Source organism: Heterodontus francisci, chromosome 7, assembly GCF_036365525.1.
Source record: "Heterodontus francisci isolate sHetFra1 chromosome 7, sHetFra1.hap1, whole genome shotgun sequence".
Classification (NCBI taxonomy): Eukaryota; Metazoa; Chordata; class Chondrichthyes; order Heterodontiformes; family Heterodontidae; genus Heterodontus; species Heterodontus francisci.
In genome coordinates this window covers 99,514,801-99,539,880 of record NC_090377.1, presented here as the reverse complement: position 1 = coordinate 99,539,880, position 25,080 = coordinate 99,514,801, and the positions used below count along the sequence as shown (strand labels likewise).

Here is a 25,080-nt window from a genome sequence, read left to right as displayed (position 1 = left end):
GTGGTGTTGTTCGCTTTGCTGATGATGTAACCACTAAGTACTACAATAAAGTTTCTTAAAGCTACAGTCAGACTTCGTCTCTCTATGTGTAACCCACGAGATCATACAACTGAGATCCAACAGTTGGCTATAAATTACTTTAGGACATCCAGAGGTCAGGAAAGGTGGTATACAAATGCATATTCTTTCTTCCTTCTTATAAAGTATACTGTTCATTTATCTAGCCTAATTCAAATAAATCATTTATGGGTTGAGAGTGGGAGTCTTGGTTTGATAATAGTGTGCATTGAGTTTTTCTTTCAAAGAGAATCACATGTGGCAGAATTAAAATTCTAGTAGTTGGTGTACTTCAAAACAATCCTTAGGTCTTTCCATAATTGACCTAGATATTGGGCAGCAAATGTTAAGGTCTACTTACAGAAATGGCCAGTGATATCTGGTATAAAATCCAGAAATATGATGCAATTGATTACACCACTTTCAAATTTCCCTTACAACGCCTAATGTCTACACCATATATCTCCTTTTATTTCTAGTCCAGCAGTCATTAAACTTTAGACAGTAACTTGATTATTTAAAACTTTATTTTATGAAAGTATTACTGAGCAGGTCACTTTTTAAAAAAAAGATTTGGATCATGAGAGGCAACAATAAACTGGAAAGATTTGGGGATCAAGTTAATCAAGCCTGTCCCCTGCTCCTTTCAGCACCATTGATCAGAATCCTTTATCATATTAGGACCTTTAGTTTAACGTCTCGTGTGTGTGGCTCCTCCAGCACATTTTGAAGAATCAATACTGGAGATAAGTCCAGTAATAGTATTATAATGCCCATAACAGGATAAGCTCATGCATTTTCAATCTGTTAGAGATCTTACTGATTAGTTTTGACTTTTTGTCTAGTGGATCTGGATTAGTGCAAAAATTCAGTTGTCGCACGTTTCAAATGAAAGTACACAGCTTTTAATCGCTTTTGGAAGACTGACAATTATATCCATCAATATTTTTATTTCAGCAAGCCAACAGAACGCAACAGGAAGGAATGCAAAATAAATGCAACTAGGACAGTACTTCAACGTACATAAAACAGATTAGTCTCTATTAGAGATTTGTGGTAGGCAAAATTACTTAGCCCTCAAACTATTAAATGCATTTCTCAAATATATCAGTTTTACTTGTATGCATCTTTCTATTCTGCTTAACTGGGAACAGTTGAAACTGAGAATTGTGGAATAATTCGTCACTATGGATCCACAGCACCTTTGAACACTTGAAGCACTCTGAAGTGATTATCCACAGAAGGGGTTTCATTCTCAAAATGAAGTTGGTTTGTCACTTTTGCTCCATACTCCCTAAGGAGCCGGATGAATTTCTTGTGCTCTTTTCCAATCCAAGCTCTCATTTCGTCCCGCACTTGATAAGGTGTAACGTGTGCATGCACAGGGATACCTGTTTGTGCAAACTCCTTCAAGATTTCAGGACTAGTGACCCAAGTGTTGCTTCCTCCAGCGTGACCACCATCTAACCAATACATCCCTTTGATATTACTAATGAAGGCAGATAGTTCCTCATCTTTCTTTGCTTCACGCAATGCATACAGCAGCTGATTCAAAACCACGCAACCTTTGCTGAAACCAATCAATATAAATTTCAATGAAGGATCGGTACATTTCAAGACTTCAATCTCTCTGTGTCTTCCAGGATGACAGAACTTCAAACCTTTAGTACTCAGCTCATTCTTAGCTGCAAAACCATTCGCAGTTTCACAATGTGCACTGGAGCCTTCATCACGTGCAACTACAAATGAACCATGAACACTTTCACCAGATTTTGTCCATGACTGTAGGATACTATGCGCCTGCTCGAAAGCGTTGTCCAAGAGTGCATGAAGGTGCTTGAAAGCTCTACAGTCTGAGTTATGTTCAGGCACGCCAAACAGATTGCTTTGCACAAAGTTGTCGTAGCAACTGAACTTGTGCAGGTGAATCCGGGAAGCCTTTATGATCCAGATGTGACTGTCAGGAAAATGACGTAACAGCAAAGCAGCAACTTCTTCCAGACTCCACTGCTGCCAGCGGACATTTTCTGGATGGCGTACCATCTGGTCATGATAGTTCTAAAAGAACAAACAATTAAATGCATCAATGGCCATCATATAGCAAAAAACATACAGACTTGTGTTTTGAGACATCACCGCTAGTTGTCTGTTTTAGCAGAAATTTCTACCTAGAATTAAGATATGGATGAATATATCTTTGCACAGGTGTTAGTTTTTCAGATAGAAGTAGAAAAAAAGCTATGAATCACAATCAATCAGATGTACCTACAGCATTACACATTCAGTGCAGGTCTTTCAACAGCATTTCGTTTGACAAAATAAGACTTAACACATTTGACCGATTAACTGGAAAGACTTCCATCAAATCATGTAATAAAGATAGAAATGCTCAGCAGGTTTGGCAGCATCTGTGGAGATAGAAATGGTTAACATTGCAGACTGTGACCCCCAAAACATTAATTCTGTTTCTCTCTTCACAGATGCTGCCGGACCTGGTGAGCATTTCCACCATTTTCTTTTTTTATTTCAAATTTCTAGCAACTGCCGTATTTTGCTTTTATACAATAAAAATATGCTGGCTGGGCTCAAAAGTAACTAGGAACTGGTGGGTGTCTGAGTTTGGAAGCAGTTCAATTTGGAAAATTTGCTTATTAGGTTCACACAGCACAAGCAAGACCTTCAAACAATTACAATTGAAAGCAAATAAGGAACTTTCTATCCTTTCCAAAGTTATTAATTCAAATTTGATAATCTTTGGTTTATCTCTTGCAAAAAATTAATTGGTGTGGTTAACACTCTTTTCTATCACAGATATACATATCTTAACTTATTCTTGTATTAAAAAGGAATGACTTGCATTTATATAGTGCGTCTCAAAGTGCTTTACAGCTAATGAAGTACTTCTAAAGTGTACTCACTATTGTAATGTAGGAAACGTGGCAGCCAGTCTGCACTCTGCAAGGCCCCACAAACAGCAATGTAATAATGACCAGATAATCTGTTTTTATGATGTTGATTGAGGGATAAATTTTGGCCAGGACACCAGCGATAACACCCTGCTTTTATTCAAAATAGTTCAAAGGGATCTTTAAACAACTTACAGCCAAATAGAATTCTAGGGGTGGCTACAACTGATGCGTTTACCTCTGCATCCTTCCATGGAACAGAGTTACACAAACCAACAGGTCTGATCACCAGATGGAACTGTGCTGACTTAACTGAGCAGTAATAGACGTGCCACAATTAGTGCCTCCAGGTTTGGGAGAGGGGTGGGGGGGGGGGGGGGGGGGGGGTGGGGGGAGCTAGTGTAATGAGCCAGAGTTCCCACTCCTGAAAAAGGTTCTGCTGTTAGAAAACATGCACACATGAAAACGAGGACAGAATCAAATTTGGGTGACGCCCCAGCAGTTGAAATAGCCATTTGCGCAAGATACATGGAACAGGAGGAAAGAAAATTGGGGTGGAGGTTAAAGGAAGGAAAACCTTATCTGATTTCAAGAGTAAACTCTTACAGCTGACCAACTACATCATTTCCATTAAGCAATTAATAAAGTAAAACCTCACCTTTTTCACACTCAAACCCATGCTGATGACACAGTATAAATACTATTGTCCCATTAAAGCAATGAGATAGCATGTACTAGGAAAACACTGTCCTATGGTACCATAAAAGATTGCTGTCATTTGCACTCTTCACTGATGAGACAGATATAGGGTGTTCAACAGTGATCAGTGAATCAGAATGATATACCACAGAATGAGGCCATTTGGCCCCATCATGTGTGCTGTCCAATTAGTCCCACTGTCATGCCCTTTCCCTGAAAATTTTCCCCCTTCAAGTATTTATGCAATTCATTTTTGAAAGTTATTATTGAATCTGCTTCCACTATTCATTCAGGCAGTGCATTCCAGATCATCATAACTCAATGCATACAAAAGTTGCTTCTCATCTCACCACTGGTTCTTTTGCCAATTATCTTAAATCTGTTCCTTTGGTTACTGAACCTTCTGCCACTGGCAACAGTTTCTCCTTTACTCAATCAAAACATTTTGAACAGCTCTATTAAATCTTCCTTTAATCTTTTCTGCTCCAAGGTGATCAATCCCAGCTTCTCTAGTCTCTCCATGCAACTGAAATTTCTCATCCCTTGTACCATTCTAGTACATCTCCAAGCTAGTAATCTTTTTTTCCCTCCTCCAAGACCAGAAAACTCAAGTTGGCTTTTCTTACATTTTCTGATTTAATTTCAATTGCATTTATAGTTTGCCAAGCTTACGAAAAAGTCTGTCTTTCAGTCTTTAGTTCTGATGAAAGGTACACACCCAAACATCAATAACCTCTGTTCTTATACTGACTGAGCTGCTGCGTATTTTCAGTTCTCACCTTTCTCCCCACCCCCCTCCTCCTTCCCCCCAGCCCTCACATCAGACTCAAGATTTTTTTCCCTTATCCTCCAGAAAGGCAAAAGTCCATAAGATCTATCTAACCTCACATTGTTCGGCTGAAAAATCTTCTTTAGCATGGCATTTTCATGGTCCCTGTAGCTGAGGAGCCATTGTATTCCTTACAGTCACGTCCTCTACAAGCAGAGCTTTCCACTTCAAAAGATGTAGTGCTACAACAAAGTTGTTGCAAAAGTAGAGCATCAATTTCAGTTAACTTTTTTAAATGTGTTGTAAAGTTGAATGGCCCTACATCACCAAGTGCAGCATTTTAAAATGACCTGCCTCTTAATCACATTCATCTGCTGATTTGTTAGCACAGCAGCTACAAAATGCATATTACATTTTTACCAAACCAAATCACCAATATCAGAATGAATTAAGTTCAGATATTCTTACCAAAACGAAGGACAAGTTTAATAATATTGCTCTCCTGACGAAAAGGGCACAACAATCCAAAAAAGTTCTTTGGATCTTCGAGCTATCATTCATAGTCACTTCCCCACTCAAAATGCAACAAAGAAATTACAGTTTGCCTATTTGTACCAGGATCTCTCACCCAATGCCAGGGTTAACATTTACTGTTGTTATTGGAACTAGACTCAGAGTTTGGGGGTTACAGTGGTTGCAGTGTGGCGTCAATTCTTTGTAATGACATTCTAAAGAGTGCACACTGTGCTAACTTGAGATTTCTGTATTCCTCCAATTTTGGCTTCCTACACATCTTAGTCTTAATTGCACCATCGCTGGCGGCCTTGCCTTCAGCTGTCTAGGCTCTAAGGTCTGGAATTTCCTCCCTAAACTACTCCATATCTCTCCTCTATGTTGTTCCTGGAAACCTACCTCTTCGAACAAGTTTTAGGCTATGTGTCAAATTTTGCTTGATAACACTCCTGTGAAGCACCTTGGGCCATTTTACTATGTTAAAGCGCTATATAAATGCAGATTGTTATTGATACACTGTTAACTGTGCTCACACAGGAATACCAACATCTTACCTACATATAAATGCAGTACTGCTTTTGATGGCAGCAATCCTAATTTAGACAAGAGCTGGAGTAGTTTGTGATCATTGGAACCTCAAGACAGTAACCTGTGGTAAACACACATGTGGCTAAGATTGTCTGCATATTTGTGTCCCTTTTGTACTTTTAAATGCAAGAGTTTCCCACACTACAGAACTGCAGTTGAATAGTAAGTAACAAAAATATACTATCTCCAAATGGATATTAATGGAGCCAACTATTTATCTACATGCAAAGCACCAAGCAAATTTTCAGATGTCTGGCTCAAGTGGAGCTGGTGGAAAGTCAGCTCAACACACTTTTACTTAGCAAGTCTTCTCAAAGGCCTATGAAAACCTACACATTGCAATGTCATGCAACAATTACTGCATCTGTCCCTTTTTAAAAATTGTCTAAAATTTCTTTCCAATCTTTTTGAAAATAGAGAACACAATGTGATAATTCAGTTTTAAAGTAACATATTGCTTGCAAATCACAGCTATGGTTTTTCTGAGCTCTTTCCCTCCCTAAAGTGGCAACAAGTCTCCCTTTCAAATTGATTAATAGATTTGACAAATATGTACCTCCAATGGCCGAAGATTTTTTGGCTGCAATAGGAGGCATCAAGCTGGATAAAGAAATATTCTAGGGAAAGTTCATCAAAAAGATACTTACAGGACCCTACCCATTATCTTCCAGTTCAATAGGTTGACAAAAATTAAACATCCTTGTGTTTCGCATTTATAAATTTAAGACCACCCATACCTAATTGGTACTCTTACCAATTCACATACCAGTGTCAGCAACAAGCTTTCCCAGGGCAGCTGCAAAGTTAAGCTTCTTCTACTCTGCCCAATAGCCTCAGCCCCAACCTTATAAGCATCATCTACTGCTTCAATAAGATATTTTCTTTCATTTCCCATTCCTATGGCCTTTGAGATTGCTAATTACTGCCAAATTAGGGATAGTTCAGGTTTCTAACTCTGATGTCCACTAGGAAAGGGACAGAGACCACTGAAACTCATTTGTCCTCAACGTTTCTCTGCATTCCTCTTTTCACCTGAAATAGCATTGTCACTAAGAAAAATATATTTCAATCAGCACCAAACTCTATATCCAACATTTCTGCATTATATTGCTTGGAAATGATGCAAGACAATCATTGGACAAATATCGATTATCCTCGGTTTGCTGAAATTAAGATTCATTGCAGTATGCTACACAACACTTTTTTCTGATGACCTCTGTACCTTCTCCAGTTTCTCTTCCCTCCAACAAAGTTCAGATCTTTTAACATTCCAACCTAGTATCATCCAATCACTCCCCATTGGTTTACCTTGTCACCTCCTGTACTGTGGGCTTTGATCCTTGATCAATTTTGGTTTAGTTTTTTTGAAAAACAATCCCAATTTTCAAGATGTAACTTACCTAACAAATTTGGGGGTATGGTTGTCAAAATCAATTTCATGAACATTCCCTTAGGTATTTCTTCTATTCACTCTCCCCCATCTCAGTGGTCTTGCCCCTATTCCAGTATGCAAAGAACAGACTGGAGTAGATACAGTAGCATAGCAGTTATGTTATTGGACTAGTAATCCAGAGGCCTGGAGACAGAAGTTCAATTTGAATTCAGTTAAATACATCTGAACTAAAATGCTTGTTTGGTGACTACAAACCTATTGGTTTGTCATACAAAACCCAACTAGTCCACTATGACCTATAGGGAAGCAAATCTGCTATCCTTCTGGCCTACATGCAACGTCAGGTCCACAGAACTACCATCTAAAATGGCCTAATATGCCAGAATCAGCCAAAAGAAAAGTGACACTATGCCAAGGGAAGAACCATTGGGACAGGTGAGCAAAAGCATGGTCACAGAGATTGGTTTTAAAGGAGAACCTTAAAAGAGAAGGAGATAGAGGTTTTGGGAGGGAATTCCCGAGCTTTGGGCCTGGGCAGCTGAAAGCACAGACACCAATGATAGAAGCGATGTCTCTGCCCAGCAGCAAAAAATGATTACAGGTGAGATATAAGCCAGACGCGATAGCATTTATCGACCTTAAAACTAATGAAACCGTTCCCTATAGAAATCGGCCTAATACCGCATAGAGACTAAAACAGGTCGAAATGTAATTAAACTTTCAGACAGAATAAAACAAGAGATACACTTTTGGGCGGAATCCAAAAGCATGTTGATCAGGTCACTAAAATTCGCCCAGGGAAAGGAACCTGATTAATGATCAGGGCACTTGTAGCAAAACAAAAATCCAAAGAAGAGCGCAGCATTTGTGTAAAAGGTAACTGCAAACCGACTGCGGTCAATCTCTCAGGGGGTTCGAGCAGCAGCTGCAGGGAGGGCTTGGTGACCGAGAGAGAGAAGGCCTCCGACCTGCACATCCCCAGGGAAGTAGATGACATGTTGCCGGCTCCCGGTCCGGTTGTTGTCGCCGATTCCCAACACCAGGTCGTTCTTGTTGGCCGCACCCCAACCCGACACACCGCTCAGTCTCAGCACTTCAATCCCCGGCACTTTCCAAAGCCGAGTGGCCGCCGGTGGCCAGCCAGGCCTGGTCATTATCGCGTTCCCAGGCAACAGTACGGCCAGAGCGGAGACAAAGGCCGCAGAGCCCCAACCCTTAGAAGCGACAGAACCCATAGATCCACTCCCGGGTGGCGGCGCCGAGTAACCGCGCCTCCTGGAGGCACCTGGGCCCATTGCAGGCACCAGGAGCAGCGGACTGCGCATGGTCAGTTTCCAAACACTGCAAGAGCCTCCTGAGGTACTGGATGGGCTAAAAATTGGTGTAGATGAGGTGTTAGAAAGTCTGGCTGTACTTAAAGCTGATAAATCACCAGGACTGGATCAGATGCATCCGAGGATACTGAGGAAAGTAAGGATGGAAATTGTGAATGTACTCACCGTAATCTTCCAATCCTCCCAAGATAGAGGGGTGATCCCTGAGGGTCGGTTAGTTCAGTTGGCTAGATAACTAGAGTATGATGCAGAAAGACACCAGTAGTGGAGATTCAATTTCCATACAGGCTGTGGTAGCTCGTGGAAGCCTGCCTCTTCACATTGCCCCATGCTTGCAGAGTGGTGACCCCCAAGCTATAACTTACCAACTGTCATTCTCTAATCAGGACAGATATCTATGATCCTTTGGGATGGTGCCAGAAGACTGAAAAATTGCAAATGTTACACCCTTGTTGAAAAAAAGGTGCAAGGATAAACCCAGCAACTACAGGTCAGCACGGTTGGTGTACCTACACCCCAATGACTAGCGGTTCAAGCAGGCAGCTCACCACCACCATCTCATGGGCAATTTGGGATGGGCAATAAATGCTGGCCTAGTCAGCAACACCCACATCCCCTGAATGAATTAAAAGAAGTCAGTTTAACCTCAGTGATGAGAAGTAAAGGCCTGCTACCCGACCCGAACCTGACGGGACCTGATGACATGAGTCGGGTTCGGGTCAGATCAGGCCCCTCTTCCGGGTCTGGCTTTCGGGCTCGGGTAGGGCCGAGTCCGGGTCGGGCCGGACACACACGGTAAGTGCTCTGCCGGTAAGTATTAAAAATAAATCTTACCTGAGCTGGGAGTACGGGACGAAACTGAGTCTGCGCAGTGAGCGAGTGACGTCACTATGACATCAACACGCATGCGCTGCAACTTTGTGGAGCTTCCCAGTCGGAAGGTAAGTAAAGGAATAGTCGGGTCGGGTCGAGTCGGGGCAAAATTGAAGGGACTCGGGTCCGCTGTGGATCAGTCGGGTTCGGGGCGGGTTCTTTTTCCCGACCTGAGCAGGCCTTCAGTGGGAAGGCTATCAGGCAATAATCTGGGATAAAACTTGAACAAATGCAGATTAAAGAGAGCCAGCACATATTTGTTAAAGGCAAATCATGTTTAACTATCTTGATTGAGTTTTGTTTGATGAGGTAATGGAGAGGGTTGATGAGGGTAATGTGGTTGATGTAATGTATATGGATTTCAAACCGACATTTGGTAAAGTGCCACATAATAGACTTGCCAGAAAAGTAGAGTAAGTCGAATAAAATGAAAAGTGGCACCATGGATACGAAGTTGGCTGAGTGACAGGAGACAGAGTAGTGGTGAATGGGTGTGTTTCAGACTGGAGGAAGGTGTGATTTCCCTGGGGTCAGTACTAGGGCCACTGCTTTTCTTGATATGTATTAATAATCTAGACTAGGGTGTGCAAGGTACAATTTGAAAATTTGCATTTGACACAATACCTCGAAGTGTAAGGAAGATAGTGATAGACTTACCAACGGGGTTTCGCAGGGCTCAGTACTCGGTCCCTTGCTTTTTGCAGTTTATGTTAATGATTTATACTCCAATGTAGGGGGCATGACAAAGAAGTTTGTAGATGAAACAAAAATTGGCCATGGGTTTAGCAGTGAGTAGGAAAGCTTTATACTGCAGGAAGATTTGGATAGTCTGGTCAGTTGGACAGAAAAGTGGAAAATGGAATTCAATCTGGAGAAGTGTGAAGTAATGCATTTTGGCAGATGCAACAAGGCAAGGGAATACACAATAAATGGTGTGGAGGAACAGAGGGACCTTAGAGTGTATGTCCAGAGATCCTTAAAGGTAACAGGACTGGTTGATATGGTGGTTAAGAAGGCATGCTTTCCTTTATTAGCCGAGGCATAGAATATTTAAGAGCAGAAAGGTTATAATACAACTGTATACAACACTAGTTAGACCACAGCAAGAGTACTGCATACAGTTCTGATCACATTACAGAAAAGATGTAATTGCACTGGAGAGGATGCAGAGGAGATTTACGATGATGTTGTCAGGACTGGAAAGTTTTAGCTATGAGGAAAGCTTGGATAGGCTAGGATTGTTTTACTTGGAACAGAAGAGGCTGAGGGGTGACTGAATTGAGGTGCACAAAATGACGAGGAGCCTAGATAGAGTAAATAAGGATGACCTATTTGTCTTGGCAGAGGGGTCAAAAACCAGAGGGCATGGATGTAAAGTAATTGGTAGAAGGTTTAGAGGGGAGGTGGGGAAACATTTTTTTCACCCAGAGGGTGGTAGGGACCTGGAACTGTCTGCAAGGGTGGTAGAGGCAGAAACTCGCACCACATTTAAAAGGTACTTGGATGTCTACTTGAAGAACCATGATGTGCAGGGTTAAGGACCTGGTGCAGGAAGGTGGGATTAGACTGGGTAGCTCTTCGTCAACCAGCACGGAAAAGGGCAGGCCCAATGGCCTCCTTCTGTGTCGCAAATTTTCTGTGATTTCAAGAGGGCATAAACAGGCTGTTTGAAGGACAGACGCTTGGCAGATGAAATCTAATGCAGAGAAGTGTGAAGTGATACATTTCGGTAGGAAGAACAAGGAGAGGCGATATAAAATAAATGGTACAATTCTAAAAGGAGTGCAGAATGGAGAGGCCTGGGGGTATATATGCACAAATCATTGAAGGTGGCAGGGCAGGTGGTTAAAAAGGCATATGGGATCCTGGGTTTTATAAATAGAAGCATAACATACAAAAGCAAGGAAGTTACAATGAACCTTTATAAAACTCTGGTTTGACCTCAACTGGTGTAGGAACATAGGAGCAGGAGTAGGCCATTCAGCCCATCGAGTCTGCTCTGCCATTCAGTTAGATCATGGCTGATCATCTACGTCAATGACACATCCCCTTGCTATCCCCATATCCCTTGATGTTATTAGTATCCAGATATCTATCAATTTCTGTCTTGAACATGCTCAATGATTGAGTTTCCACAGCCCTCTTGGGTAGAGAATTTCAAAGATTCATTACCCTCTGAGTGAAGAAAATCCTCCTCATCTCAGTCTTAAATGTCCTACCCCTTATTCTGAGACCATGTCCCCTGGTTCTAGACTCACCAGCCAGGGGAAGCATCTATCTGCATCCACCCTGTCACGCCCTGTAAGAATTTTGTAAGTTTCAGTGAGATCACCTCTCATTCATGAAACTCTGGAGAATACAGGCCCAGTTTCCTCACTCTCTCCTGATAAGACAATCCCGCCATCCATTGCAGTATATTACCCCCAGTCCATGAGCTCTAATTTTATTTACTGACCTCCCGTGTGGGACGTTATGAAAAGCCTTCTGAAAATCCAAATATACCGCCTCCACTAGTTCTCCTTTATCTCTGCTTCAAGTAACATCCTCAGAAAACTCCAACAGGTTTGTCAAACATGATTTCCCTTTCATAAATCCATGTTGACTCTGCCCAATCATTATTTTCTAAATGTCTAATGATCACATCCTTTATAATAGATTCTAACATTTCGTATTGCATCCAATTCTGAGCGCCGCACCTTAGGGAGGACGTGAAGGCTTTGGAGAGGGTGCAGAATAGATTTACAAGAATGGTTCCGGAGATGAGGGACTTCAGCTATGTGGTTAGACTTGAGAAGCTGGGGTTGTTCTCCTTAGAGAAGGTTGAAAGGAGATTTGACAGAGGTGTTCAAAATCATGAGGGATCTAAACATAGTAGATAGAGAAAAATTTCCCATTGGTGGAAGGGTTGAGAACCAAAGGACATCGATTTTAAGGTGATTGGCAAAGGAACCGACGGTGACATGAGGGGCAACATTTTTATGCACCGAGTGGATAGGATGTGGAATGCACTGCCTGAGAGTGCGGTGGAGGCAGATTCAATCGTGGTTTTCAAAAGGGAATTGGATAAGCATAGAAGAGAGGTAAATTGCAGGTCTCTGGAGAAAGGGCAGGGGAATGGGACTAGGTCATTTGCTCTTGTAGATAGCTGGCACGGATGTGACAGGCTGAATGGCCTCCAGTGCTAACTATTCATTGATTCTATGATTTTCATGTACAGTTCTATTTGGAGGAGTAAGCTTGGAAGAGTGTAAACCCAATGCTGTGAGGAACCTGGATTAATAATGCATGTTTAACTTTTAATCATTAAGACAAAAGCAAAATACTGCGGATGCTGGAAATAGGAAATAAAAACAGAAAATGTTGGAAACACTGAGCAGGTCAGGTGGCATCTGTGGAGAGAGAAACAGAGTTAACGATCGGAATGGGCCCGGCCCACTGGCCAAGACGTCGGGGGTGAGCCTGCCTCCGCCAGGCCTAGGGAGCCATGCCAGGATTTTATGCTCCCCAGACCCTTAATTCGCCTTGGGTGGGACTTCCGTCCCTCTGAGACAGGAAGTCCCACCTCCAAGAGCTGCCGACCAACCAGTGGGTCGGCAGCTCTCAATCCCAGCAGTGCCATCGAGAGTGGTGGCCACTACTGAGACTGCACCCAGCCAAAAGCAGAATCATGGATGTCAGCCCGGAAGAGAGGTAAGTTTTGGAGTCTCACCGGGGACAATCGGCTGGGCCCCAGCGAGGCAAGGGGGTGTTGATTGGTGGGGAGGGGGGCTTTGGGGGGCTCTCCATGGGTCACAGGGTGCCCAATCAGGAGGGCCCCCCCAGCCCACAAGGACTGGCAGCCTTCTATCAGGCCTAAAGCACCCACCAGCCAGTGGGAGGAGGCCCTTAACTGGCAGTTAATTGGCCACTTAAGGGCCTTAATTGGCCTGGGGTAGGCAGGCGGGCCGTTTCTCGCTGCCGCCGCTGGGGCGGAAAGGCATTGGGAATGGCACCCCCCACTCAATTTTACAATCCCTTCAGCCAACAGCCTGCTCCTGTCGGCGGGGTGGGGGTGTAAAAATTCCAGCCAATGTTTCAGGTTAATGACATTTCATCAGAACTGGAAAATGTTAAAGAAAAGTTAAAGTTTAAAGCAAGTACAGAGACTGGATAGGTTGGGGCGGGAGTGGAGGAGTTGGTGGTGCAGGAGAAAAGAGCAAAAGGGAAGGTCTGTGGTAGGGTAGAAAGCAGGTGATTAAATGACAAAAGTGGGTGGTAATGGGACAAGTAAAGGAACAGAGAAGAAACAGAGGAGCTGAAAATGACAAAAGCAAAATCATTACCAGCAGCTGTTGTCCAAAGAATTGGGAGCAGTGGGTATGATCTGAAATTGTTGAACTCAGTGTTGAGTCCAGAAGGCTGTAAAGTGCCTAATTGAAAGATGAGGTGCTGTTTCTTGAGCTCCATTGAGTTTCAATACTGCAATGTAGGAGGCTGAGGATAGACAGGTCAGAGTGGGAGTGGGATGGAGAATGAAAATGACAAGTGAGCAGAAGTTCAAGGTCATGCTTCTGGACTGAGTGAAGGTGTTCTGCAAAGTGATCACCAAATCTGTGTTTGATCTCCCCAGTGTAGAGGAGACCGCATTGTGAGCAGTGAATGCAATGTGCTAAATTGAAACAAGTATAGGTAAATCACTGTTGCACCCAGAAGGAGTGTTTGGGGCTGTGGACAGTAGGAAGGGAGGAATTTAAAAAAGTAGATGTTACATGTCCTGCGCTTGCATGGGAAAGTGTGGTGGGATGGGGGAGGGGCGTTGTGGGTAATTGAAGTTAACGCAGGGGTCTAGGTCAGGTTCATAACATCGTTTGTGGGAAGTAGGAGAAGTGACATAAATTTGACTACGTTGACTGTATGCACATAGGAGTTAAGCCTTGAAACATTATAATTTTGAAAAAGATGCAAAATTGATATTTTTTTTAAAAGGCTGCTGCTAGTAATTTAGATCAGGGGGTTTCTTCTAGTAACCCAGAATATTATAAATGTTTCTATAGCAAATGCTGCTATCGATTGAAATTACTCAAGCTATGAATTTCACATCTGGAGTTAAATATAGCATCTTTTTCTGTAGTATTAAGGTATCATTGAATGATAATATATATCCCAGTAGTGCACCGTACAATTAAGTACAGACCTTCTCAGTTAAGGATGTGAGCTTTGTTTTGGATTTTAATCCTCAACATAGTTTCGACCACATTGAAGATTAGTTCACTCATGGATAAGTTCATTTTACACAACAACTGAGTGTTGAAACCAAATGAATACCAAAGAATTATCCTAAAAGTTACATGAGTAAATGTGAAAATAAAAATAAAGGTACCTTGAGTTAACAACAATTGTGTTTAAAGCCATTAGTTTCCCTTGTCTGTACTGTATTTGTTGGTTGGACTGTATTCATGCTGTTCATTGACGGGTGTGATTGGGTAACATAAGAGGAGATCCTGCCCTGAGCAGATTTCTCTCCCAGCCAATGTAACGAAGGGTAAGAAATTCTTTTCAGAGTAAGTACAATGCAGTTGTCACCGAAGGCTGGGATTTGGGTCTCCCAGTCAAGAGGTGAGTACTCTACATTTTAGTATATGAGCTAACCATGAATGTTACTAAAATATACTAGCTCTGAACTCTCACTATTTCCTCTTTGAATGACTCCCACTGGTCTGATAGAGACTTTCCTACAAGTAGCTGACAAAGGAGGTTTGGTGAGTTGCTGCAGTCTTGTATATGGTACACACTGCTGCCACTGTGCACCTGGTAGTGGAGGGAGTGAATGTTTAAGGTGGTGGATGGGGTGCCAGTCAAGCGGGCTGCTTTGTCCTGGATGGTGGTGAGTTTCTTGAGTGTTGTTGGAGCTGCATCCATCCAGGCAAGTGGACAGTATTCCATCACACTCCTGACTTGTGTCTTGTAGATGGTGGACAGGCTTTGGGGGAATCATGGGGGTGAGTTACTCAGTGCAGAATTCCCAGCCTCTGACCTGCTTTTGTAGCCACAGTACTTATATGATCGGTCCAGTTAAGTTTCTGGTCAACGGTAACCCCCAGGATGTTGTTGGTGGAGGATTCAATGATGGTAATGCTATCGAATGTCAATGGGACATAGGTAGATTCTTGTTGGAGATGGTCATTGCCTGGCACTTGTGTGGCATGAATGCTTTTTGCCACTAATCAGCCCAAGCCTGAATGTTGTCTGGGTCTTGCTGCACGCAGGCACGGATTGCTTAAGTATCTGAGAGTTATGAATGGTACTGAACACTTGTGCCATCATCAGCCAACATCCACACTTCTGACCTTATAATGGAGGAAAGCTCATAAATGGAGCAGCTGAAAATGGTTGAGTCTAGGACACTAGGTGCTATTTCCAGAATTTTCTGTTTTTAAGCATGAGCTCTAGTTCCGGAGTTAGTAAAGAAAGTTGCATCATATGCAGACTCTGGTAATTAAGCAAGTTTCGTGACTGCAGCCACAGTGGTTTTGTAGTTCACTATGATATGGGCAAGGTAACACCTAAAGCATTGTCCAAGAACATTCTTGAAATTTCTTCGCGGACAAAGATTTTGGGAAGGTTGTAGTCATCAGTTGCAGGCCTGCTGGTGGCTAGTCAGGCCTATCCATGAGCGGCAGATTCTGCCACAGCAGGTATAAGTGAAGGTGTAGTCGCTGCTGGGGGCAATTTGATTTATCCTTCTCCTTTTCTCTTTCATGCTGGTTCTTGGCTCAGTCTCAAAGGTGTCTGCAGCCCTCCTAATATAGCATCTCCAGGCATCACGATCTATGGCCTGCGCTTCCTACTGTCCTTGCAGGAGGATGGCCTCGATGCTGGTGATGTTGGTTGTTTCCAGGACTTCAGTGTTTGTGATGCGGTCCTGCTAGTGGCTCTTGAGGATGTCGCGGAAGCGCTCTAGAAGGCGTACATGACGGTGGTATAGGACCCATGACTCAGCGCCATACAGAAGGGTGGTGAGGACTATGGCTTTGAACACTTTGAGTTTGGTCTGTGCTCTAAAGCTGTGGTTGCTCCACACACGTTTGTAGAGTCCGCCGAATGTTCTGTTTGCTTTTGAGAGCCTATTGTCCACTTTCTTGTCTATGGTGGCATCAAACAAGATGACACTCCCAAAATAAGTAAATTGCTTGACAGCATTCAGCTCGGTTCCCTCAGTGACAATGCTTGGTGGTCTATATTCTTCTTGGGGTGCAGGCTGATGCAGAACTTCAGTTTTCTTTAAACTGATTTTTAGTCCAAAGAATTGTGCCGCCTCGGAAAAATGTGTTGTTGTACGTCGCGACTGACTGACTGTGGGCCAGGAGTCATCAGCGAAAAGAAGTTCACGGATGAGTTTTTCTTGTGTCTTTGTGTGAGTCTGAAGACAGCTGAGGTTGAAAAGGCCTCTCTCAGTCTGGAAGTATGTAAACTCCCTCCTTCAGGTCTTCTGTTGCCTGCTGCAGCATCATGCTGAAAAAGATGGTGAATAGGGTCAGGGCCAGCACACATCCCGGCTTCACACCATTGGAGATTTGGAAGGGACTTGAGAGGTCGCTGTTTTGCTTGACTTGTCCATACTGATTTTCAAGAAACTGCTTCACCATGACCAGGAACCTGGGTGGGCATCCAAGTTTTTCAAGGATTTTCCAAAGTCCATTTCTGCTCACAGTGTCAGATGCCTTGGTGAGGTCTACGAAAGTGACATACAGGATTTTGCTTTTATTATACAGGATTTTGTTTCGCTCACGACACTTTTCTTGTAATTGTCTGAGTGCAAATACTCGATCTCTGGTGCTGTATAACTCTATGACTAAAATTATGAATTCACCAAGTAAATTGTGGCTTTGTAAATGTACTACTTACGTGATATTGAGCCATAAAGATCAGGAAGGTCCCAGCTTCACTTCTGTTTCAAACTTGGGTCCGGTATTTCGAGATTCAGTGCTTTATCAATGCCAGATGAGGGCACTATTTGATTAATTTTGGACTGTGCTGCTTGCCGTATCCAGAGTCCAGTCCAAATGATCAAAGGTGCAGTGATCACTCACACTTGACTAAATTGCAGTGACTGATCGGGTCCTTCTGGACTGACAGGTGAGTAAGTGAGTGGTTAGTAGCAAGTAGTCCCAGCAGCCTATTTGAAATATTTCTGTGGTGCCTGTAACAAAATAAATCACCCGTTTCAAGCAAAATATTAGGCATTTTAAAATCGGCAGGAACTCAGTACAACAGAAAAGTTCGAGCTAAATTCTCCGGAAGCGAAGAGCAATTGTCGAAAAGGTGTGAATTGCAGCTGAGTTTGATTGACATCTGGCAGCCGCTGCTACATTCTGTTTCCAGTGGCGACCGGCGCTGTCACAGGCTCGCAGTTTGCAACATTTGCGGTAGATGGAGATCATTTTCCTTTCGTGCCGGAAGGTGTCCCCTCAATTCACCTCTTCCTAAATCGCAGCAACTCTGAAAAGACGAGCTAACTTTGGGAGTGTGGCCCCTTGCTCAGAACTGTCAACTGAAAGCAAAGTTTTTTCAAGGCAGAGTTAACATTTTTGGTCAATGACCTTTCATCAGAATTGGGAAAAGTTAGAAATGTAACAGATTTTAAGCAAGTGAAAGTGGGGAGGGTGAGAAAAAGAACAAAAGGGAAGATCTCTGATAGGGGGGAATACAGGAAAGATTAAATGACAAAGAAGTTGACGGTGCAAGATGCAAAGGGAGTGGTAATGGGACAAGTAAAGAAACACAATATATATCTAGAGGAGGTGTGAATGGCAGAATGATGAATAGCTGCCGTCCGAAAACAAAAACAAGAGTAAAACCAAAACCTGCAAAGGAAAAGGAATGAACTGTGGGCAGCGATTATGGTCTGAAATTGTTGAACTCAATGTGTGGTCTGAAAGGATGTCACATGCCTAATCGAAAGATGAGCTGCCGTTCCTTGAAGTTACGTTGAGCTTCATTGGGACACTGCAGTAGGCTGAGAACAGAGAAGACTGTCATTAACAAAGGCCTCAGCTTCATTCCCTTACGCATCCACCTCAAAGAATTTCAAACTCTGCACGACGCTGAGCTCTTCTTCCAACGGCTTCACCTCTGTGTCCACTTCTTTGGCCAGGAGTCCACCCTCCACACAGCAGACCCTTTTACCCATCTCCATTATTCTCCCTCCAGGACCTCTCACTCTGGCCTCTTATCCACTCTTTTCATTGAGAAATGCCGGCATGACATCAGCTGTCTCAATTTCTCTGCTCCCCTCAGTCACTCTAACCTGTCTCCATCTGAACTTGATGCATTCTGTTTTCTCAGGTTCACCCCTAACATTGCCATCCAACCTGCTGACAAGATGATGCTGTTGTTGGCAAACTGATCTCTACATAGCAGAGGCCGAACGCCAACTCTCCGACACTTCCTCCTCCCTACCCCTGGACCACGATCCCACCACCAAACATCAAGCCATTGTTTCCAGGACGGTCACTGACCTCACCTCCGTGGAGATCTTCCCTCCATGGCTTCCAACCTCATAGTCCCCTAACCCTGATCCAATTCTACCTCCTTTCAAGATCCAAAAACAGGACTGCCCGGGTAGACCTATTGTTTCAGTCTGTTTCTGTCACACTGAACTGATTTCTTCCTGTCTCTACTTTTTTTTCTCCCCTTGTCCAATCTCTTCGCAACTACATCCATGACTCTTCTGATGCCCTCTGTCACTTTAACCGTTTCCAATTTCCTGGCCCTAACAGTCGCCTCTTCACCAAGGACGTCCAACCTCTCTACACGTCAGTCCCCCACCAGGACGGTCTTCGGGCACTCCTCTTCTCCCTTGAAAGGAGGCCCAACCAGTCTCCATCCACCACCACTCTCCTCCACCTGGGTGAACTTATATTGAACAATTCTCCTTTAACCCAACTCATTTCCTCCAAATAAAAGTTGTTGGTGTGGGTACCTGAATGGGTCCTAGCTATGCCTGCCTTTAAATGGGATATGTGGAACATTCCGTGTTCCAGTTCTATTCAAGCCCCCTCCCTCACCTCTTTTTCCGGTACATTGATGACTGTATTGATGCCATTTACTGCTCTTGCTCTGAACTGGAAAACTTCAACTTTGCTTCCATTTTCCACCATTCTCTCACCTTCACATGATCCAACTCAGACTTTTCCCTTCCCTTCCTTGACTTAACTGTCTCTATTTCTGGGGATAGGCTGTGAACAAATGTTCACATAAACCCACTGACTCATACAGCTACCTCAACTACACCTCATTACACCCTACTTCCTGTAAGGATTTCATTCCATTATCCTAGTTTTTCCATCTCCATCACATCTGTTCTGATGATGTAACCTTCCATGCCAACACTTCCAATATGTCCTTTTTCCTCAACCAAGGACATCCCCCCACTGCAGTTGACAGGGCCTTCGAACGTGTTCATCCCATTTCCTGCACTTCTGCTTTCACCCCTTCCCCTCTTTCATGATAGGATTTCCACCCCACCAGCCTCTGTATTCAACAGATCATCCTCCGCCATTTCCACCACCTCCAGCGTGATGCCAGCACCAAACACGTCTTTCAGCACCCATGTCCACTCCTCAATCACCCTCAACACCATCACCTTCCCACGTTACCTTTCCATGCAAGTGTAGGAGAAGCAATACCTGCCCTTTTACCTCCTCCCTCCTCACTGTCCAAGGTCTAAACATTCCTTCCAGGTGAAACAGCAATTTACGGAACTTCCTTCAATTCACTATTGAATATTCACAGAAGGGAAGGGGGAAGAGGAGCAGAGCATTAGTCATTGGGGACTCCAAAGTTAGGGGAACAGATAGGAGGTTCTGTGGGAACGAGAGAGACTCACGGTTGGTGTGTTGCCTCCCAGGTGCCAGGGTTCATGATGTCTCGGATCGTGTTTTTGGGATCCTTAGGCGGTAGGGGGAGCAGCCCCAAGTCGTGGTCCACATCGGCACCAACGACATAGGTAGGAAGAGAGATGGGGATTTAAGACAGAAATTCAGGGAGCTAGGGTGGAAGCTTAGAGCAAGAACAAACAGAGTTGTTATCTCTGGGTTGTTGCCCGTGCCACGTGATAGCGAAGCGAGGAATAGGGAGAGAGAGGAGTTCAACACGTGGCTGCAGGGATGGTGCAGGAGGGAGGGTTTTGGTTTCCTGGATAATTGGGGCTCTTTCTGGGGTAGGTGGGACCTCTACAAACAGGATGGTCTTCACCTGAACCAGAGAGGTACCAATATCCTGGGGGGGAGATTTGCTAGTGCTCTTTGGGGGGGTTTAAACTAATTCAGCAGGGGAATGGGAACCTAAATTGTAGTGCCAGTGTACAGGATGTTGAGAGTAGTGAGGTCAGGGATAAGGTTACAAGGACGCAAGAGGGCACTGGCAAGCAAGAATCTGGTTTAAAGTGTGTCTACTTCAACGCCAGGAGCATCCGGAATAAGGTGGGTAAGCTTGCAGCATGGGTTGGTACCTGGGATCTCGATGGAGTCGCCATTTCGGAGACATGGGGAGAGCAGGGGCAGGAACGGATGTTGCAGGTTCCGGGATTTAGATGTTTCAGTAAGAACAGAGAAGATGGTAAAAGAGGGGGGGGTGTGGCATTGTTAATCAAGGAGAGTATTACAGCGACAGAAAGGACGTTTGAGGACTCTTCTACGGAGGTAGTATGGGCCGAGGTTAGAAACAGGAGAGGTGAGGTCACCCTGTTGGGAGTCTTTTATAGACCTCCGAATAGTTCCAGAGATGTAGAGGAAAGGATAGCGAAGATGATTCTCGACAGCGGCGAGAGTAACAGGGTAGTTGTTATGGGGGACTTTAACTTTCCAAATATCGACTGGAAATACTATAGTTCGAGTACTTTAGATGGGTCAGTTTTTGTCCAGTGTGTGCAGGAGGGTTTTCTGACACAGTATGTAGACAGGCCAACCAGGGGCGATGCCACATTGGATTTGGTACTGGGTAATGAACCCGGCCAGGTGTTAGATTTAGATGTAGGTGAGCACTTTGGTGATAGTGATCACAATTCGGTTAGGTTTACCTTAGCGATGGGCAGGGACAGGTATATACCGCAGGGCAAGAATTATAGCTGGGGGAAAGGAAATTATGATGCGATTAGGCAAGATTTAGGATGCGTAGGATGGGGAAGGAAACTGCAGGGGATGGGAACAATCGAAATGTGGAGCTTATTCAAGGAGCAGCTACTGCGTGTCCTTGATAAGTATGTACCTGTCAGGCAGGGAGGAAGTTGTCGAGCGAGGGAGCCGTGGTTTACTAAAGTAGTTGAAGCGCTTGTCAAGAGGAAGAAGAAGGCTTATGTTAGCATGAGACGTGAAGGCTCAGTTAGGGCGCTTGAGAGTTACAAGCTAGCCAGGAAGGATCTAAAGGGAGAGCGAAGAAGAGCAAGGAGAGGACACGAGAAGTCATTGGCAGATAGGATCAGGGAAAACCCGAAGGCTTTCTATAGGTATATCAGGAATAAAAGAATGACTAGAGTTAGATTAGGGCCAATCAAGGATAGTAGTGGGAAGTTGTGTGTGGAATCAGAGGAAATAGGGGAAGCGTTAAATGAATATTTTGCGTCAGTATTTACAGTAGAGAAAGAAAATGTTGTCGAGGAGAATACTGAGATTCAGGCTACTAGGCTAGATGGGATTGAGGTTCACAAGGAGGAGGTGTTAGCAATTTTGTAAAGTGTGAAAATAGATAAGTCCCCTGGGCCAGATGGGATTTATCCTAGGATTCTCTGGGAAGCTAGGGAGGAGATTGCAGAGCCTTTGTCCTTGATCTTTATGTCGTCATTGTCGACAGGAATAGTGCCGGAAGACTGGGGGATAGCAAATGTTGTCCCCTTGTTCAAGAAGGGGAGTAGAGACAGCCCTGGTAATTATAGACCTGTGAGCCTTACTTCGGTTGTGGGTAAAATGTTGGAAAAGGTTATAAGAGACAGGATTTATAATCATCTAGAAAAGAATAAGGTCATTAGCGATAGTCAGCACAGTTTTGTGAAGGGTAGGTCGTGCCTCACAAACCTTATTGAGTTTTTCGAGAAGGTGTCCAAACAGGTGGATGAGGGTAAAGCAATTGATGTGGTGTCTATGGATTTCAGTAAGGTTCCCCACGGTAGGCTATTGCAGAAAATACGGAAGAATGGGGTTGAAGGTGATTTAGAGCTTTGGATCAGAAATTGGCTAGCTGAAAGAAGACAGAGGGTGGTGGTTGATGGCAAATGTTCATCCTGGAGTTTAGTTACTAGTGGTGTACCGCAAGGATCTGGTTTGGGGCCACTGCTGTTTGTCATTTTTATAAATGACCTGGAAGAGGGTGTAGAAGGGTGGGTTAGTAAATTTGCGGATGACACTAAGGTCGGTGGAGTTGTGGATAGTGTCGAAGGATGTTGTAGGGTACAGAGGGACATAGATAGGCTGCAGAGCTGGGCTGAGAGATGGCAAATGGAGTTTAATGCGGAAAAGTGTGAGGTGATTCACTTTGGAAGGAGTAACAGGAATGCAGAGTACTGGGCTAATGGGAAGATTCTTGGTAGTGTAGATGAACAGAGAGATCTTGGTGTCCAGGTGCATAAATCCCTGAAGGTTGCTACCCGGGTTAATAGGGCTGTTAAGAAGGCATATGGTGTGTTAGCTTTTATTAGTAGGGGGATCGAGTTTCGGAGCCACGAGGTCATGCTGCAGCTGTACAAAACTCTGGTGAGACCGCACCTGGAGTATTGCGTGCAGATCTGGTCACCGCATTATAGGAAGGATGTGGAAGCTTCGGAAAGGGTGCAGAGGAGATTTACTAGGATGTTGCCTGGCATGGAGGGAAGGTCTTACGAGGAAAGGCTGAGGGACTTGAGGTTGTTTTCGTTGGAGAGAAGGAAGAGGAGAGGTGACTTAATAGAGACATATAAGATAATCAGAGGGTTAGATAGGGTGGATAGTGAGAGTCTTTTTCCTCGGATGGTGATGGCAAACACGAGGGGACATAGCTTTAAGTTGAGGGGTGATAGATATAGGACAGATGTCAGAGGTAGTTTCTTTACTCAGAGAGTAGTAGGGGCGTGGAACACCCTGCCTGCAGCAGTAGTAGACTCGCCAACTTTAAGGGCATTTAAGTGGTCATTGGATAGACATATGGATGAAAATGGAATAGTGTAGGTCAGATGGTTTCACAGGTCGGCGCAACATCGAGGGCCGAAGGGCCTGTACTGCGCTGTTATGTTCTAATTCTAATTCTCTTTGCTACTCACAATGCAAATTGCTCTACATTGGGGAGACCAAACGCAGATTGGGTGATCGCTTTGCAGAACAGCTCCATTCAGTCCGTAAGCATGACCCTGAGCTTCCGGTCACCTGTCACTTTAATTCTCCATCTTGCCCTCACACTGATGTATCTGTCTTCGGCCTACTGCACTGTCCCACTGAAGCTCAGTGTCAGTTCAAGGAACAGCACCTCATCTTTCGATTTAGCATTTTACAGCCTTCCAGACTCAGCACTGAGTTCAACAATTTCAGACCATCATCTCTTCCTTCCTTTCATTCCCTTTCCTTTGCAGGTTTTGGTTTTACTCGTTTTTCTCCTGCTTTTGCTTTCGGACGGCAGCTGTTCATCATTCTGCCATACCTCCTTGAGACACATCTTTTGTTTTTTTACATGTCCCATTACCACTCCCTTTAGCCTTACACAATCAACTCTTTTGTCATTTAATCTCTGCTGTCTTCCAACCTATCACACACCTTCCCTTTTGTTCTTTTTCTCACCCTCCCCCCACCCCCCCCCCCCTTTCACTTGCTTAAAACCGGTTACATTTCTAACTTTTCCCTATTCTGATGAAAGGTCATCGACCAAAAATGTGCTGCCTTGACCTGCTGAGAATTTCCAGCGAGAAGGGTCACTGACCCGAAACGTTAACTCTGCTTCTCTTTCCACAGATGCTGCCAGACCTGCTGAGTGAATCCAGCATTTCTTGTTTCTATTTCCGATTTCCAGCATCTGCAGTATTTAACTTTTGCTTTAAGGCTGAGGCTTGGTCATCTTTCTGTTCTGACCAGGTATTTTCGGTCTATATATTTCTTATATCAGAATCGAAGAAGTAAGAGGAAATCAAATAAGAGGATGTTGGAAACAATCACAGTTAAATTTTCTATAGAATCATAGAATGGTTACAGCACAGAAGGTGGCCGTTCAACCCGTCGTGTCTGTGCTGGCTCTCTGCAAGAGCAAATCACCTTGTTCTGCTCCCCTGCCTTTTACCTGTAGCCCTGCTAATTTTTTTCTTCAGATAATTATCCAATTCTCTTTTGAAAGCCTCGATTGAATCTGCCACCACCACACTCTCAGGCAGTGCATTCCAGATCCTCACCACTGGCTGCGTGGAAAGGTTTTTCCTCATGTCGTCATTGCTTCTTTTACCGATAACCTTAAATTGGTGTCCTTTAGTTCTGGATCCTTCCACCTATGGGAACAGTTTCTCCCGACCTACTCTGTCTAACCCCTCATGATTTTGAACAGGTCTCTCAAATCTCCTCTTCTCCAAGGAGAACTGACCCCACTTAGAGTCATAGAGAGATACAGCACTGAAACAGGCCCTTTGGGCCACAGAGTCTGTGCTGACCATCAACCACCCGTTTATACTAATCCTACATTAATCCCATTTCACTCTCACATCTCTACCTTCCCTCAATTCTCCTACCACCTACCCACACTAGGGGCAATTTACAATGGCCAATTTACCTATCAACCCGCAAGTCTTTGGCATGTGGGAGGAAACCGGAGCACCCGAAGGAAACCCACGCAGGTCACAGGGAGAAATTGCAAACTCCGCACGGGCAGTACCCAAAACTGAACCCGGGTCGCTGAAGCTGTGAGGCTGTGGTGCTAACCACTGCGCCACTGTGCTTCTCCAATCTATCCACATTATTGAAGTTTCTC

General features: G+C 44.1%; 2 protein-coding genes across 2 annotated transcripts in view; one reads left to right on the top strand and one right to left on the bottom strand.

Moving 5' to 3' along the window:
- Positions 1–645: 645 nt before the first annotated feature.
- Positions 646–8,189, bottom strand: c7h2orf69 (chromosome 7 C2orf69 homolog). The gene is made up of 2 exons (XM_068035715.1): positions 7,894–8,189; positions 646–2,115 (listed from the first exon to the last, which is right to left on the bottom strand). The coding sequence occupies exons 1-2, from the start codon at positions 8,158–8,160 to the stop codon at positions 1,243–1,245; spliced, it is 1,140 nt and encodes a 379-aa protein (XP_067891816.1). The 5' UTR covers positions 8,161–8,189; the 3' UTR covers positions 646–1,242.
- ftcdnl1 (formiminotransferase cyclodeaminase N-terminal like 1) overlaps positions 7,261–25,080 on the top strand; it is a 57,216-nt gene continuing 39,396 nt past the window's right edge. The window contains exon 1 of the mRNA XM_068035719.1: positions 7,261–7,360. The gene's annotated coding sequence lies outside the window, so the exon portion shown is untranslated. The remainder of the gene's footprint in view (positions 7,361–25,080) is intronic.

Excerpts from the sequence above, each read along its gene's own strand:
- c7h2orf69 (XM_068035715.1), bottom strand. The coding sequence starts at position 8,160 with ATGGGTTCTGTCGCTTCTAAGGGTTGGGGCTCTGCGGCCTTTGTCTCC. Across the intron at positions 2,116-7,893 it reads ACTTCCCTGGGGATGTGCAG|AACTATCATGACCAGATGGT; the intron begins GTCGGAGGCCTT and ends TTGTTCTTTTAG.